Source organism: Arachis ipaensis, chromosome B05 (genome assembly GCF_000816755.2).
Source record: "Arachis ipaensis cultivar K30076 chromosome B05, Araip1.1, whole genome shotgun sequence".
NCBI classification, from domain to species: domain Eukaryota; kingdom Viridiplantae; phylum Streptophyta; class Magnoliopsida; order Fabales; family Fabaceae; genus Arachis; species Arachis ipaensis.
Genome location: NC_029789.2, coordinates 28948689 through 28965541, shown reverse-complemented (window position 1 = coordinate 28965541; position 16853 = coordinate 28948689). Strand labels below are relative to the sequence as shown.

Here is a 16853-nt window from a genome sequence, read left to right as displayed (position 1 = left end):
CTATTCCAACCGGATCGAGAACCAACCGGTGATTAGCCGTGCTGTGACAGAGCGCGTGAGCGTAGTTTTCACTGGAAGGATAGAAGGTAGCCATTGACAACGGTGATTCACCAACACACAACTTGCCATAGGAGGACGTGCGTGCGTGAACAAGAAGACAGAGGAAAGCAGAGATTCAGAAGACAAAGCATCTCCAAAACTCCAACATATTCTCCATTACTGCATAACAAGTAACCTTTAATCCATGCTCTCTTGTTTATTTGCAATTCACTTGATAAACATAATTGACTTCCTGACTAAGATTTACAAGATAACCATAGATTGCTTCAAACCAACAATCTCCGTGGGATTCGACCCTTACTCACGTGAGGTATTACTTGGACGACCCAGTGCACTTGCTGGTCAGTGGTACGAGTTGTGAAAAGTGTGATTCACAATTTGTGCACCATCGCCTTTCTGCCACGTCCGAGGATATAGCACTTGGCACGCTTTTGTATTATTCCGAGGTGCATGCTCCAAGGATATAGTGCCTGGCACACTCTTGCGGCAGATAAGGAAAACAACAACAACATATGTCTTATCATAAATCGTTCCAAGGATATAGTGCCTGGCACACTATCATTCCAAGTCCTGGCACACTTTCCACATCCAACAAGTCCATCAACCTCAAATCATCATCAGTCATCACCATTTTCTCATCTCAATCCACTTTCAATTCTCAAGTCTCAATATTCCAAGGATATAGTGCCTATCACACTCTCCTTCAATATCCATCAAGCTCATCATAACCATCATCAGTTCTTAATTCCACAAGTTATCATCCACTCACAAGTTCTCAAGCCATTGCCAATAAAACACTTCGCTAGTTCACCCATAACTTCAGAAACTTAAGTCTCCGTCTTCTAAACTCATACAGAAAATTACCAATTTAGCTCACTAAACCCATCTCTATTAGCCTTAAGATCTAATTACTAGTTAGCAATCTCTATTAGCCATTGCCCTGGGCAGTCTGGCACGCTTCCTGAGGCAGTGCGTGACGAAAGAAAAATGTCAGTAAAGATTTTCACAAAAATATCACATTGCAAGTATAGTTCTAAACCGACAATTAAACCTCAATCAATATTTAAATTGTTTGTCACTTAAGCAAACCTAATAAAATTAACCGAAGTATTTAAACATCGGGTCGTCTCTCAAGGAATTGCGGGGAAGTGTTTATTATTGGTTGTGAAAAAGTATATTTTTGGGTTTTGTGATAAGAGACAAGTAACGTAAATAACAAGGAAATAAAATTACAACTAAGAAAAGTTCTAACAAGGATTGAGAATTGGAATTTCTATCCTTATTATCATCATCAATTGTGATTAGAAGTGTCAATTTAGCCCAAACCTTAGGGCTGGCCCTCAACCCTCCAAAAAAATTTTAGCCCACAGCCCTAAAAATTATAAAATGATATTTTGTAAGTCCAACCTTAATTCAGCCCTGCCAACAAAAAAGCAAAACAGGGCTGGCCCTATAAGCCCTCCAAGCCCTAAATCTAACCTTCTCCTCCCTGAGAGGCTGAGACCCTGACCAGAGAATGCGTTGAAAGGGTGAAATTGTGAAAGGATTTGCGTTGAAATGGTGAACTGTGAAAGGATCTGCGTTCTACACTTCTACCTACGAAATCCGTGGCTACTTCTCCTCGCTCACGCGGAATCAGAGATTCAGAGGTGTGTTTCTTTGTTTTCTATCCCTCTCTGAGTTTCTTCTTTGTTTGTTTGCAATTGCATCACCCATTTTAATTCTGTTGACTGTTGTTAATTGATTTCAAAATAGTTGAACTATGAATTATAGACTGTGAACTATGAACTTGTTTTTAATTTTTTCCCAAAAGGAGATTATGGAATTGAGAATCAAAGTTGAGTTTTAGTTACCATTTTTCAATAATCTGCTATTTGATTCCTACATAAGCAATTATTCTGATTTTAAACTTGTTTAATGTGATTTTGGTATTGTTGCTTAGCATGATTAACTGTTGGATTGTTTACTGTCTATTCCATATTTTCTTTCTATGATGTTTTTGATTCATTATCTTCATATTTGGATGAGTTTCATGAGAATGGGTAATGGCATAATAAATCAAACGAAATTTTTAAATTGTTGATAACTAATTACTTGGATTGTTGATAACTAATTAGAAATTTTTAAATTGTAGAACTGGTATTGTTTTGAAAAATAAGTATTTGCAAATTGCAACTTCAACCGAGCATATATTGATTTCTGTGCACTTTGTTATGCAGAGTAGCCTCTCTGCTTCATTACATAAATTCCACAAACTGAACTATTTTGTCTCTTGTTAGTTGTTACTACTTCACAGTGAAGTTCCTTGATTGTTGATAGTATATTTTTGTCATTACTAATTGACTTTGTTAACAACTTGCATTGATGTCTTTCATGCTTAATTTTCTCGTTATCTTTTATCTTTCATTACCACCACAAACTTCCTTGTTTTTAGTTTTCTAAGTAAATCAGTTGCATAAGTGATAAGTGACATGTATGTATTATTCCTAATTCTAATAGTGATGATAAATCATACTCATGAGAGTGTGATATTGAATTGCCGTTCATTTAGGGGAAGACAAGAAAACTATTGATTGTGGGCTTGTGGCGGCTTCTGCAGACCCTTTCAAAGTTCAAAGCACATGCAGGAAGTCTGAGATATTCAAGTAATTTTTCCATACTTAGCTTCTAAAATGATGCTATTGAATGTAACTGCTGCATCTACAAATCTCTGTGCTTGGTTATCCTCCACAAACTTAACTCTCTCTGTCACACTCAAGGTTTTGACATCTTTGTCTCTAATATTTTAGTTTGCTAACTTGCATTCTATAGTTATACTTAGTCTTCTCTCTTTAATTTGTTTCATATCATTGACTCCATCAAGTAAACTTACTTTGGCTTATATAAGAAGAGAGTTCAGATTTTTTTGGTGCTTTAATTCTTTAAGAATTGAAATAATAAATTTATAGGTCCAAGAAAAATTACAATGCTAAACACGATTTATCAATTTCATACTATTAAAAGCTTTCAATCCGGCAGATAAAGTTCACTGTTATAATTTTTTTGGGATTTGTAAAAGGCACTCAGTTTGATTTAGTGGTAACATGATCTTGCTAGGTTGGAGAATTTTGCTTCAGGGCTTGAACTAATAAGCCAAAAGGTCTGAGGTTTTAATATTTGGAAAACACTGGTTTCTTGTTGACTATTCAATGCACTTTCTTGGTTTTAAATTACAGTAACGTAACATTGTTTTGTCTTTTGACCTCCCTTTCTATATGTGACTTTCTTTAAGATTCTTATTGTCTATTTTCCACCACTTGTTCCATATGTGACTTATGACTTTCTTTAAGATTCTTATTGTCTATTTTCCACCACTTGTTCCATATGTGACTTTCTTTAAGATTCTATCTTCATTTATTTAATTAAAGGCTTCTTGGTCTAAATTTAAGAAATAACTTTATCTTTTTAACAAAAAAATAAAAGGGCAGCTGATCACAAAGTTATATTGTTAAAGGATTCCGAAATTTTCTATTATGACATCTTTTGATTTTAAATTATAAGAAATTTGTGATTTGATGCTTATGTAGTGTAGACTGATTTTGCAGTCTATAATTTTGTTGGTGTGAAATTGAGATTATGCTTTTGATACTTGTGTCTGCTGGTGGGATGATACTTTTTTCGGCCTATGTTTCAGCTTCTCTTGCTTTTCCATTCCTAAATCCTAATACATGCTTTGCTTGTTTGATTGATTGTTACTGTTTTCTCTTCAATTACTTCTTATTGAAACTTCAGAGATGAATAATTAATATGAATTAATGAATGTTGTTGTTGTTGCTATAGAATTTTAATATACATTATTTGGATATGATTAGGAAATTTATAAACATGGATGATGAGATTGTTTCTGAGACTCCTGTTCAAGCTTCTGGTAGTGTTGATTCTGGTAAAAAATCTAATGTTTGGAGATTTTTTAAGAAGATTGGAAAAGACATAGATGGTATTGAAAAGGCTGAATGCAATTTTTGTCATCGTGAATACAAAATTGGAAAAAATCCAAAAACTAAGAATGGTTACGGGACTTCTCATCTACCATGGGTTGGCCCTAGGGCTTTTGGCCCATGAGGGTTTTTGGCCCTGAGGGCTTTTTAAAAATTTGACCCTATTAGTTAAAGGGCTTTTTATTCTTCTGGCCCTATAAAGTAGGGCCAAAGCCCTATAGGGCCAAACATATTGACACCACTAATTGTGATGGTAATTACCTTTTTCTCTCACTTAGTTAACCTCTAACAATGAAGGAAAGTCAAGTGAGCAAAATCAACTTAAGTTCACAAGTTCTAATCAAAGACTAGATTTAGTGAAGCCTAAGCCAACTAGCAATTTTCAATCACCAATCAACAAAAGAATTTTGATAACTCAAGAGTCTCTAATTTTTTTTTTTTGGTGACTTAGAGTCTCTAATTGATCAATCCAAGTTAAGAACATAAAAAATATAATTTAAAATCCAACAAAATATTTTATCAAACACTTGGAAGGTACAAAATAAAGGCATAGAAAAGTAACAAGGAATATTAAATCTAAACACCCAATTGAAACAAATTAACAATGACAACTGAAGAAAGCAATAACAATATGAATATATAATTTGTATTAACAAAGATCCAAAGCATCAAGAGTGCATAAAAATAAGGATAACAAAGTGAAGGAAATAACAAGTAGAATTGAAGAACAAAGGTGCTAGAACAATAACTTGCAAGGAATTGTAAATAAAAACATAAATTAAATCTAAATCTAAGAAGAAATTGGAGTAGAAACCCTAAAACCTAGAGAGAGGAGAGAGTCTCTCTCTCTCTAGAAAACTACATCTAAACCTAACTAATGTGAATGAAAGTATGAATGATTGATTCTTCCCTCCAGCCTCACTCTGCAGCCTCTAATCAGTATTTTCAGGTCTGAAACTAGGTCAAAAACAGCCCAAAAATCGCCCCAGCGAGTTTTGTTAAGTGCAGCACGTGACGCTCTGTCATGCGTATGAGTCAGCCATGCGTACACGTCGCTGAACAATTCCTGGTCACGCGTACGCGTCATCCACGCGTACGCATCGCTTGCCTCTTGCACTGGTCACACTGATCCTGCGACGCGCGCATGGGCGACGCGTACGTGTCGCCTAACTGTAAGGCAACTATGACAATTGCATATCATTTTGAAGCCCCAGATGTTAGCTTTCCAACGCAACTGGAACCGCTTCATTCGGATATTTGTAGCTCAAGTTATGATCGATTTAGTACGAAGAGGTCAAGATTGACAGCTTAGCAATTCCTTCAATTTCTTGTGTTCCTTCCACTTTTGCATGCTTTCTTTCCATCCTTTAAGTCATTCCTACCCTATAAACCCTGAAAATACTTAACAAACATATCACGACATCGAATGGTAATAAGAGAGGATTAAAATTAGCAAATTTAAGGCCAAAGAAGCATGTTTTCAATCATAGCACAAAATTAGGAAGGAAAATGTAAAACATGCGAATTCTATGAATAAGTGTGAGAATAATGGATAAAATCCACTCAATTCAGTACAAAATAAACCGTAAAATAGCGGTTTATTAGTGCGCCAGCGGCGTGGCACGCTTCCTGAGGCGATGACGTGGTAGTGTCGTGGCATGTTTCCCGAGGCGATGACGTGGTGTCTGTGTGATGCGCTTCCCGAGGCGATGACGCTGCTGTAAAATGAAGAAAAATAATTTTTCAGCAAAACAAGGATTGTGCGTACACACACCCCTATCGTACGTACGCACACATTGAAAAAAGTACATCCGCGTACGCATACAATACGTCCGCATACGCATACACGAATTTTGGCCCATCTCGCGTACGCATTCATAGGGCCGCGTATGCATGAGGGCCTGGCAGAGACGCATGCCTGCGTATGGGGTTCTCGCGTATGCATGCCATCCCAGATTTGCAAAATTCTATATAGTTGCAAAAATCAATTTTAAACACAAAACTTTAAACATTCGTAACTTCCTCTACAAAAATCCATTTTTCTCAAATTTTATATCAATTTAAAGCTCTTTAAATCATTTTTAATTTAAAACAATTTCTAACCGATTTCAAAAATTGAGGCTCAAGTTATGATCCGCCAATTTCACCAAAAATCAAGTTTTACACAAAAACATCAAAGTTCTCTAGATTCCAAATTCCAAACCAACCCAAACAAAAAAACCTACTCAAATCCATCACAAAACACTACCACATACTACACTTTACCATTCCATTGCATTTAATCAACTCAACCTCCATTTCACTCAATCTTTTCACCATAATTCAACAAAACTGCAAACTTCCAAACAAAGACATCAATATCAACAATTTTACACAATTCAATCAATCTAAATATCATTCATCCTATCTCATCTTCAATCCTCACAATTATCATTATTCAACCCCATATCAATACTCAACATCATTCATTAACAACAACTTCATAATCTCATCAAAATCATCACATTCATCAAAATCATTATACATCATCAATCCAACAATCATCAACAACCATTTCAATCATATCCTATGGTCCACTAGCCTAAGTGTCCAGAAATATTACATATTACATAAAGAAAACCGAGATTATACCTTGGCCGATTTCTCAAAAAAAAAAAAGCACAAACACCCAAAGTTTGATTCCAACAAAATCAACAAGACTCAAGCACCAACACCACATCCAAAACTCACCAACTATCAAGCTATCACATATAACATTTCAAGAATCAACACTATGGCTAACCAAAATATCAAACCACAAGAGTTTGAAGAGACTTACCTTATCCAACAAGATTAGGGGCAAAATCCAACAATATTCCAATGCTAGATCACCCCTAAACAAACAAAATCACAAAATCTACTCAAGAACTAGAACAAAAAATGCAAAAATGCTAGGGCAGGAAATTGGAGCTCGAGTTTAGAGTTCTCACCTACAAATCTTAGTTAGAAATGACGGGCTCGACGAGAGCTTCGTGTGACAGCAAACAACTCGTCAATCAGAACTCCGTATCTCAAGATATAAGCAAAACAAGGTTTGAGTGAATAGTGAAACCCCAAACCCTTCTCTTCTCTCTTCTCACGCCCCTATCTCTCTTTTTTATGAAAAATGAGGCTATATGCCTCTTAATGAACAGATATATATGTTGGATTTGGGCCCAACTTGGGCCCGGTCCAACCCGTTAGCATTTTTAGCTCGTTTGACCCACTTTGGGCCAAAACTTTTAGAATTAGTGCCTCGATTTTCAATTCTAAATTATTTTTGTCCTTTGAAAACAATAAATTCAATTTTCAAAAATCTTATTTTTCTCAATGCATTGTACCGGACAGATTGGAGTCAGTACTACCGGCTTAAGCATCGGTACGCCTTTTTACAAAAATCTTTCGCAAAAGATACATTTTTCAACTCAAAAAAATTCATTGAAATCAAATTTCACCTTTTTATTTTCAAAATAACATTTCCATATTTTTGAATCAACTCCGGACAGTTAAAAATTATTATTTTCTTAAAATGGTTATACGTAAAAATTTCGGTTTTTACGACTAATAGGGGAACCTATATGTCTCACTTATATAAAGTTTAGAGACTTTGAATGTAATAAAAAAATTTTGGAGGACCAGAACGATCGACACAAAATTTCTTGAGAACCTATTTGATTATATATTCATAGAAAATAGTGAATACTTTTTTTGACAAAATAAATAGTAAATACTTCAACTTTAGAGAATTCTTCCATAGAAAAAGAATCTTCAGGATTTTCATGGCCCAAGATGCCAAGAACTTGGACGTTAAAAAATTTGAATAAATTAGTTAAGATCAAAAGTCTTTTTTATAAAATAATATTTTTTAATAATTATATTATATTAAAAATAATATAATTTGAATTAGTAATTTTATCCTTTTTAAATTGTTTTCTTTTTCTTTTTTTTTCTCTTTTTATTTTCTTTCTACAACCACAAAAATCCAAATACAGTTAAAACCCTATTCTTCTCTACCATTATTTAACAATTTTTTGTAAAAAACTAAACAAATTAATAAAAATTTAAAGCTATAAATCACCATCATCTTCAACATTCAAAGAAAAATGATCACAAGCATGATATGATGCACTATTTTTCTTACAATCACTTTGCAACTTGATCAATCACATCATTTATAGGTTCTAAGACAGCAATCTAATTGTAACTTTGTACTGTCTTCGACATCTATTTTTCCTTTTGACAACTTTCAGGCCTACTTAAGGAATAACATAAACGCAGCTTTAACAACTTTAGAAAATATTTGTAATTTATCATATTGTGTGTCATAAAATAAACTTAATTACTTCTACAACATTGCATTACTGTGATGTTTCGCCTAGTTAAGAGATAGGTTTTGAAAATAAAAAATAATAAAAAGGTTTTGACTTAGGTGAAAAAAGATATATTAGAGAGGAAAAAGATATATTAGTGACTCTGGTGGTCTAAATAAAAAAAAAACTAAAAAATAAAATGATAAAATTACATTAGTATCTTTATTTTTCTTTTTTTGTTTGGCCAATGTTATGGTGAGGAAGCAATTTTTTTTCCTCATCTGTTGAACGTACGTAGGTAAACAATAAGGTAGTGTTTGGTTGATGTCCATGTCTCAATGAGACATGAACACGATGACATATGTCTGCTGTTTGGTTTGGTGAGACAGATTTTTGATGGACACGGGAGGACACGGATGGACACGGAGACACTAAATTTGTGTACCTCTAATTTGATGAGACACTGAGACACAACTTGTGAGATACTAATTTTTTACTCTTTTACCCTTATTCAATTTTTAAAATTTGTCCTCTTATCTCTTCAAATATTTCTTTTTTTACTTCCTCTTTTAGATTTTACAACCAAATTTGTTCTTCCGTTTTTTTCAAAAAAAATTATACATTTAATTTTTTATTTATTTAAATTTTAATTAATCTTTGATAAATTTTAGGCTTTGATTTTCTATTTTTTTTTCAAAAAAAACTGTATATTTAATATTTGAATGATAATTTGAGATGATATTAGAAGAAAAAAATACGAAAAGAAATAAAAATTTAATGGTAATGACATGTAGCATTTGAGGTGATGGATGTGCAGTGGTGTTGATAAAATTGTAGTTAAATGAAGGGTAATTCAATCTTTTTCAAATATTTGTGTCTTGTTCATTATTTTTACCAAACACAATATATAGACACAAATATTTTATGTCTATGTCTTTAATGTCTGTGTCTTTGTGTCTATGTCTCATTCTATACATCAACCAAACGGAGCCTAAATGAACGCGTGTGGTGTGTGTCTTGACGGAGGAGACAAGATCTGCAAACTATCAATATCTATGTTGCGTGTTAATAAAAAAGGATTAATTAAGTGAAACTGATTAATAGTTAATGTTGTTAATTAAGGGCGTTGACTTTTTTTTACTGGACTTCGAATGTTTTTGTTATTTGGTTGATCTCCAACTGATTGTTGCTGGTTTTGGTGAATGTGATCATTTATTTGTTTCATATGAAAATTAGGCTTGGAAAAAAAATAACTGAATATAAATTAAAAATATGGATTTAGTTTGATAAAAAAAATTTCACACAGAACAATGTAGGAAATGTTATTGAAATTAAAAATTAAATAGATTGAATTTAAATTAATAATTTAATGGGATTCAATTTGATAAAAATAAACGTACTACTATTATTTTTGTCATATAATTAATTATGTTCATTCGTAAATAATTATTTATTTTTGTTTTGGAAATAATTATTTTTTGTAATATATATAAGAAAAAAAATCAAATTTTTTATCTTTATGATAATACAAATAGAGAATTTTTATTATGTTAACATGACGCTCATATATTAAATTTAAAAATTATTTACTTAGGTGTTGTCACTAGAAATTTTTAAAATTTTATTTATAAATTATAAATTATTTTTTTTAGATTGTCACTTTTTGAATTTTTAAATACGCTTTATTAGGTTATTAGATATTTAGTTTTTAATATTATTAAACTAATTTTAAAAAATTATTTATTAATTTATACTTCTTTTAGTATATATTTTTTATATTATATAGTATTTTTTTTAGTATCTTATTGTACAATGTGTAATTAGCCATTTGATTCCAAATGTGAGTAATTGGAATCAATTTGATTCGAACTACTCTAGGCCACGTGCTCCAAGTAATTCGAGTTAATATAACTCGAACTATACATGCAAAATTCGATACAATTTGATTCGAACTAGGTTCGAATATTGCTTGGGAGTAATTCGATGTGATTCAATTCGAATTACGTGTAAATATAATTCGAATTTTATTAATTCGAATTATATAAAAGTCATATTTGGTGGAATGGTGTATCAGAATTCATTTTGGCTGAATTACGTAAATTGTTTCCTCCCATGGCTTAATAACGTTTTTTATCCCCCCATACTATCTAGAATAACCATCTTCCCAAAAACTTAAACTGATTTTCGGGTTCACCAAGGATCGAACTATAGAAAAAGGTAACACTAATGATTATATCTCTAATACTCTCTAAACCTCCATTGTACGTATTGTACAAATATTCCATTGACTCCTCATACTTTCCCTAATATTATTACTAATTATTTTTTTCTTTCCTATATTGCAAGAACAAAGAATGAATAACAATTTTTCAACTCTCCCAAAAACAAGGAATAATTTCCAGTTCAGTGGAATTGTATTCAAAATCCAAACCAGTTTCCAATTTTAGTGACATTAAAAGAAACATATTGAGAAACTATATTTTATAGAGTAACTAAGACATATGAACGAAGCTTGCATATCTAAGCTATTTCCTGGCACTTTGGCCCTTAATAATGACTTTTGTTCCTCGTAAAAAAATTTGTTCGTCCTAAAATTTGTACTTAATATTCATTTTTGGTTTTTGAAATTCATGCAATTATTTAATTTGGTCTTTAAAATTTAAAATTATCTATATTAATCCTCCAGATTTAAGTCTGGGCACCAATATGGTCATTCGACTCTTTCCAGCGATGACTAGGCAAACGGACTGTTGATATAGCACCCTTTCTTCGATGCTGGATGATAAGTAAATGACGTCGTTTACCCTTGGCGTCCAAACAAGTCAGAACTGAAGAATAGTGGAGGTAGAGAAGAAGAAGAATACTTTATTTTGGGTCTCCATAGTTTCTTCTCCCTTCACATACAACGCGACGACATTTTTGATTTATTTGGGTGTTAACGATAAATGACGTCGTTTACTCATCATCTAACGTGGTAGGGAGGATGTCATCTCAGTATTAGTGTCCGGACTTAAATATAGAGGATTAGTATAGGTCATTTTAAATTTCAAGGACCAAAATAGATAATTGCGTAAATTTCACCAAAATAAGGATTTAGTCTAAAATTTGAGCGAAGCTTTTATTGTTGTTGTTGGGGGGTGGTGGGCACTGGACAATAAAAAGTGTGAAGAGTCTCCAGAGAGAGAAAGGGGGAGAGAGAGGGAGAGAAAAAGAGAAGAGATTAATATAAGCGAAAAAATATATTTAAAAAAAAAGATAGGATAAAAATTTAAAACCAAAATTTTAAATAATATTCAATATTAATTATGACATAAATAATTAATATAAATTATTAATTAAATAAAAATATTAATATTTAATATAATTAATTATTATAATAATTATTAAATTAATTATTATTTAATTAATTAACATTTTATATAATTATTTATTTTTTATATAACTTGTCAAATGACAAGTGTTGATTGGATAATCAGAGACTCTTTCTTCTTGAAATTAGTGAGAGAACTCACTTTCTTCCCACTTCAACGCTCCAATTCTTCTTTCTCTTTCACACAACAGTAACCGGGCTCAAATTTCCTTCCCGTTGGAGATGCTGTTTGGTAAATAGTGAAAACATTGGTCTTTTTACCAGGATTCATCAATACGGATAGATGATGATCAAGTGTGTATGGTCATAGTTCAAAGAAGATATAGTGGTGACCTTGCTAAAAAAAAAAAATATGTCATTATTATTATTTTTTTTAGTGTCTAATGCCATTAGTTTGATATGATATCACTTTTTTTCTCTCACGAGAAAAAAGAAAAAGGTAATTTAGAAATTCTTTTTAAAAGAAAAAAGAAATAACAAAAGAGTAATTTGACGTAATTTAAAATTGTTTACGACGAAGGACCATTAAGATCCAATATTCTAGTTGGTTCATTGAAGACAAAGGCTTCGACTTCTCTTTAAACACTTGAATCACGTTGTCTTTTACTTGTGGATTTTATTAGAATTTAGAATCCAGTTTTGTACTTAACGAACTGGCAACATCATCATCCTTTTCATGCCACGTGTCGTGATGAGTCCCACCAACACCGCATGCTATCACAATAATTCACCAAAACTTCCACACTTCCAAGTTCCAACCACTCCCGCCTCACACCACCACTCTCCCACGTCGTCGTCTCCATCCTTCACGGCGTAACAACCCAACTTCCCAAATCCCCAACCCCTGGAATGGATCAAAACCCCTAAAATCCATCAAAACCCAGTTTCTTGCGAAATTCCCAAAATATCCCCATCCAAATTCATGTCTCCCCCTCCTTCTTCTTCTCCACTCCGTTTCTTCTTTCTTCTTTTGTGGATTCTAGGGTTTTCGAACTTCGGCAGCGCTCTCAAGGTTCCCTTCAGAGTCAAAGATGTGCTCCCAGTTCTCCCTCACGGGATATCGTGGCCTGTTCTTAACAATTTCCACAGTGCCGTCGATTTGCTCCCTTCTTTCGTTGGATCGGTGAGTCCCACCAACGGTTCTATTCAGTGGAAAGGTGCTTGCTTTTTTGATAATGAAGCGAAACTGGAGTTCACCACAGGTGACAGGGATGATTCTGATTTGGGGGGTGGCGTTCTCTATCTCAAGGTTTGACTTTCTCTCTCTCGATTTTTATTATTATTTTTAACTTGCTTTGATCATTATTAATCATAATTGGTAGTGATTACTGAACTTGTGAAGTGGAGTTTGTGTTAGTTAGGTTGAACTGTGTTTGATTATGAATTCATTGACGTAATTCAATTGAGAATATTGGTCGTTTTTGTGGTTCCCAACTATAAGTAGAAAAGTATAACTTTTTTGAATCAGTATGTAATCATAATCATAATCATTCTGTTAAAGCAAAAACTAGGCCTTTTTTAATTCATACTTCATATTTCTGTTCTAATTTACTCACAGTGTGATCCATTTCAATAGTTGTTGACTGGTTGAGTAGTGAACCACTGAACTTTTTCTTTTTCAACTGATTCTTTTCCCCATGGGAACGTAAGTGAACTGGTATTACTTTGCCATGAAATTGTTTGTGTTATTTAACCGCTATAACCTAGATGCCTTTTGCATAAATTCAGTATATACACCCAGTTTTTCATCTCTCTTTCTCACTTTTGGTTTACGGGATAGTTGTCTAGTTGATAGGATGGTTCTGGTATTGGAAGCTGGGAAGCTACGGATTGATAGATTAATTTGGAATATAAGCATCTATCTATCTACTGTTTTCCCCTCTTCTGCCCACTTTATATTATGGGATTGTTTTGTTCGTATATTGAAAAGATTTTTGGCCTTTCGCAGACAGCAGCTGCACACAGCTGGACCTGTATGGACCTCTATGTTTTCGCGACACCATACAGGATAACATGGGACTACTACTTCTCTGCTCGAGAACATACCTTGAAGTTTGATTCATGGGAAGAGCCTGCAGAGTTGGAATATGTATTTTCCTGGTTCCCTACTATGTTTGAAATTTCTTATACTTTTTAATCCCAAACTATAGGAAGTTAACATTTTCACTGAATTGATCAGGTAAAGCAGCATGGGGTTTCTGTGTTTCTCATGCCATCGGGGATGCTGGGGACACTGCTTTCTTTAATTGATGTTTTGCCTCTATTCTCCAACACTGCATGGGGTCAAAATGCCAACTTAGAGTTCCTAAGGAAACACATGGGAGCTACATTCGAGAAACGCGATCAGCCTTGGCGTGCAACGATTGATCCTGCAGATGTTCATTCTGGAGACTTTTTAGCTGTATCAAAGATCCGTGGTAGGTGGGGAGGTTTTGAGACCTTAGAAAAGTGGGTAACTGGTGCTTTTGCCGGTCATACTGCAGTTTGCTTGAAGGATGAAATGGGCAATTTATGGGTTGGTGAATCAGGGCATGAGAATGAAAAGGTATAGAATGTGGAGGACTTTAGATCTGTTCAACTGAATGCACTCACACAATTATATTTATACTTGATAGTATTCTGATCTTATTTGTTTTCCTAAAAATATGTTCATATCATCACTAGTGTCTGACCGCCAACTTTTTACCATTGATTATGTTAACACAATTGCTGATTATCTTATCTGGATGTCTGTCTCTGGCTACAGGGTGAAGAAATTATAGTGGTTATTCCATGGCTTGAATGGTGGGAATCAGCTCTCAAAGATGATTCTAACCCACAGATAGCATTGCTTCCACTTCATCCAGAGCTGCGTGCCAAATTCAACACCACTGCAGCATGGGAGTATGCTCGAAGCATGTCTGGCAAGCCATATGGTTATCATAATATGATATTTAGTTGGATTGACACAGTAGCTGACAACTATCCACCACCTCTTGATGCTCACTTGGTATTAATCTTTTCATTGCATTTTTCAGTCTTAAGAATTATCGTAATGAAATTGAACCAGCAATTATGTGAAGTGCATGCTGATTTACCTAGAGGTGACTGTATTATATAATGTAAAAGCAGTGAAATCTTGTTTCTGATGACTTGTTCTGTGCAGGTAATTTCTGTCATGTCTATGTGGACTAGAATGCAGCCAGCTTATGCTGCAAATATGTGGAATGAAGCACTGAATAAGCGGCTAGGGACTGAGGTATATCTTGATGCTGTTTGAAGTTTGAACCATTGGTGTGATAAAGAGTATCCATTTGCTTTGAATATATTTTGGGAGTCAAATTGGACTCATAATTTTCATACATGAATACGTGGATGTAAGTTGTATGTGTGTGTGTCTGCAATCGCATGTTTCTTTCACTTTTACAGCTAATAAGTCACGGGCAAAACAAGTTGACATCACTTGGGATAAGGTTCTGATTGGTTTCTGTTTTAATTTCCTATCGTAATTTTTAGTATTTCCTTTTTTTAGGAAGAAAACTAAAAACAGCCTGAAAATAGAAAAACACTGAAAGTTTTGAAACAGAAAATGAAAACAAAATGCAAACAGGCCCTTAGTTTGCCGATGACATCAAAGTATAACTGATGCTGTTCTATAATTTGATGATCATGGTGAAAAGAAGGGTTACAATATATTAATAAGAACTCTTCATACATGCCCTTCCTTTCTCATTGCATGCAAATTTGATCTATAAGGACTATCCTGCTTGAAATGCTTCACTCTGTTTCATTATTGAAGTGGAATTTGTCAGTTTAGGAATTTCGTGATATAGTTTAGTGATGTGTACAATATGCTGGCATAATTTCATTTCTTGAATGATACTGTATTGCATTGAGAATAAAATCTTTGAATAGTTCCTCATGATAAAATCCTTTTATTTATTGTTAATGCAATCTTATTGTATTTGCTTTCAGGGCTTGGATTTGCATGACATTCTACTCGAGACTGAGAAGCGTGGGATAGCATTTGATCAATTACTTACCATTCCAGAACAAGATGAATGGGTGTACAGCGATGGCAAGTCAACAACATGTGTTGCCTTTATTCTTTCGATGTATAAAGAGGCTGGGATTTTCAGCCCCTTTTCTAGCTCCATTCAAGTAACTGAATTCACTGTAAGTCATACCACCTTAGTGATTAGAGGACTCCTGGTCATCATAATTGCTTGCTGGCTTATTAGTTTCATATTGTTTTTTCATTAGATTCGGGATGCATACATGCTTAAGATTTTCGAGGATAACCAAACACGCCTTCCAAGATGGTGCAACAATGAGAATGACAAGCTCCCATTCTGCCAGATTCTGGGTGAATATAGGATGGAATTACCTGGCTATAACACATTGGAACCGTATTCCAATATGAATGAGAATTGTCCTTCACTTCCTCCAATTTATGATAGACCCTCACAATGTTAGGTACATCTCTTCTCCATGTCATTTCTATTACTTAGATTTTCTTGTTATCCGCAATTTAAGACTATTGGTAGTTGCTATTCTCGAATTGTTTATAAACTTTGAAAAAAAGGATTGTGTATCTTACCCCTTTTTTTAAACTGTAGCATTGTATATACGACTTTATTTTGGTGGGTGTGCCGTGTGGTTTGATGTAATCTTCAATCAAATACTAGGACGATAATTGTGTTTCCTGAAAATCCTGATATATTTTACTATATTAATTTGAGTATCCCAAAAGTAATTTGCTTTACCAATAGTGGAAATTTAGAGGATGAAACATTCAGTTAATCGTATCATCTAAGGTGGTTCAAAACTATTTTAAGAGGTTGTAAAGTTTGGTGAGAGTAAAATGTTTATGACTATTCAACTTAACTGTATCAAGCATCAACTGAAAATTATGCTCGTTATTTTTAACTCTTTGCTTTTATATATTTTTGGTAGTATTATATACCGTATCTTGGTACTATCCAAAAAAAAGAAAAAAACTTCTAAATTTACTTCTCAAGTATTTAAAACCAAAATTAATTTATTTTTTCAACTTCAATTCCTCCAAGATAGTTATCTAAATTACTTGAAAAGGAATTTTCGAAATTTTATATTAACTATGCACACAATCCTTATCGA

General features: G+C 33.6%; 1 protein-coding gene and 1 long non-coding RNA gene across 2 annotated transcripts in view; one reads left to right on the top strand and one right to left on the bottom strand.

The window, feature by feature from the left end:
* LOC110262793 overlaps positions 1–8919 on the bottom strand; it is a 15480-nt gene extending 6561 nt beyond the window's left edge. Inside the window, exons 1-2 of the long non-coding RNA XR_002347791.1 lie at positions 8670–8919; positions 1843–1848 (exon numbers count right to left, since the gene is read on the bottom strand). This is a non-coding gene — a long non-coding RNA (uncharacterized LOC110262793). The remainder of the gene's footprint in view (positions 1–1842; positions 1849–8669) is intronic.
* On the top strand, positions 12378–16458 carry LOC107643478. Its single transcript, XM_016347137.2, has 7 exons — positions 12378–12984; positions 13684–13824; positions 13915–14280; positions 14482–14724; positions 14881–14973; positions 15690–15890; positions 15978–16458. The coding sequence occupies exons 1-7, from the start codon at positions 12658–12660 to the stop codon at positions 16188–16190; spliced, it is 1584 nt and encodes a 527-aa protein (XP_016202623.1). The 5' UTR covers positions 12378–12657; the 3' UTR covers positions 16191–16458.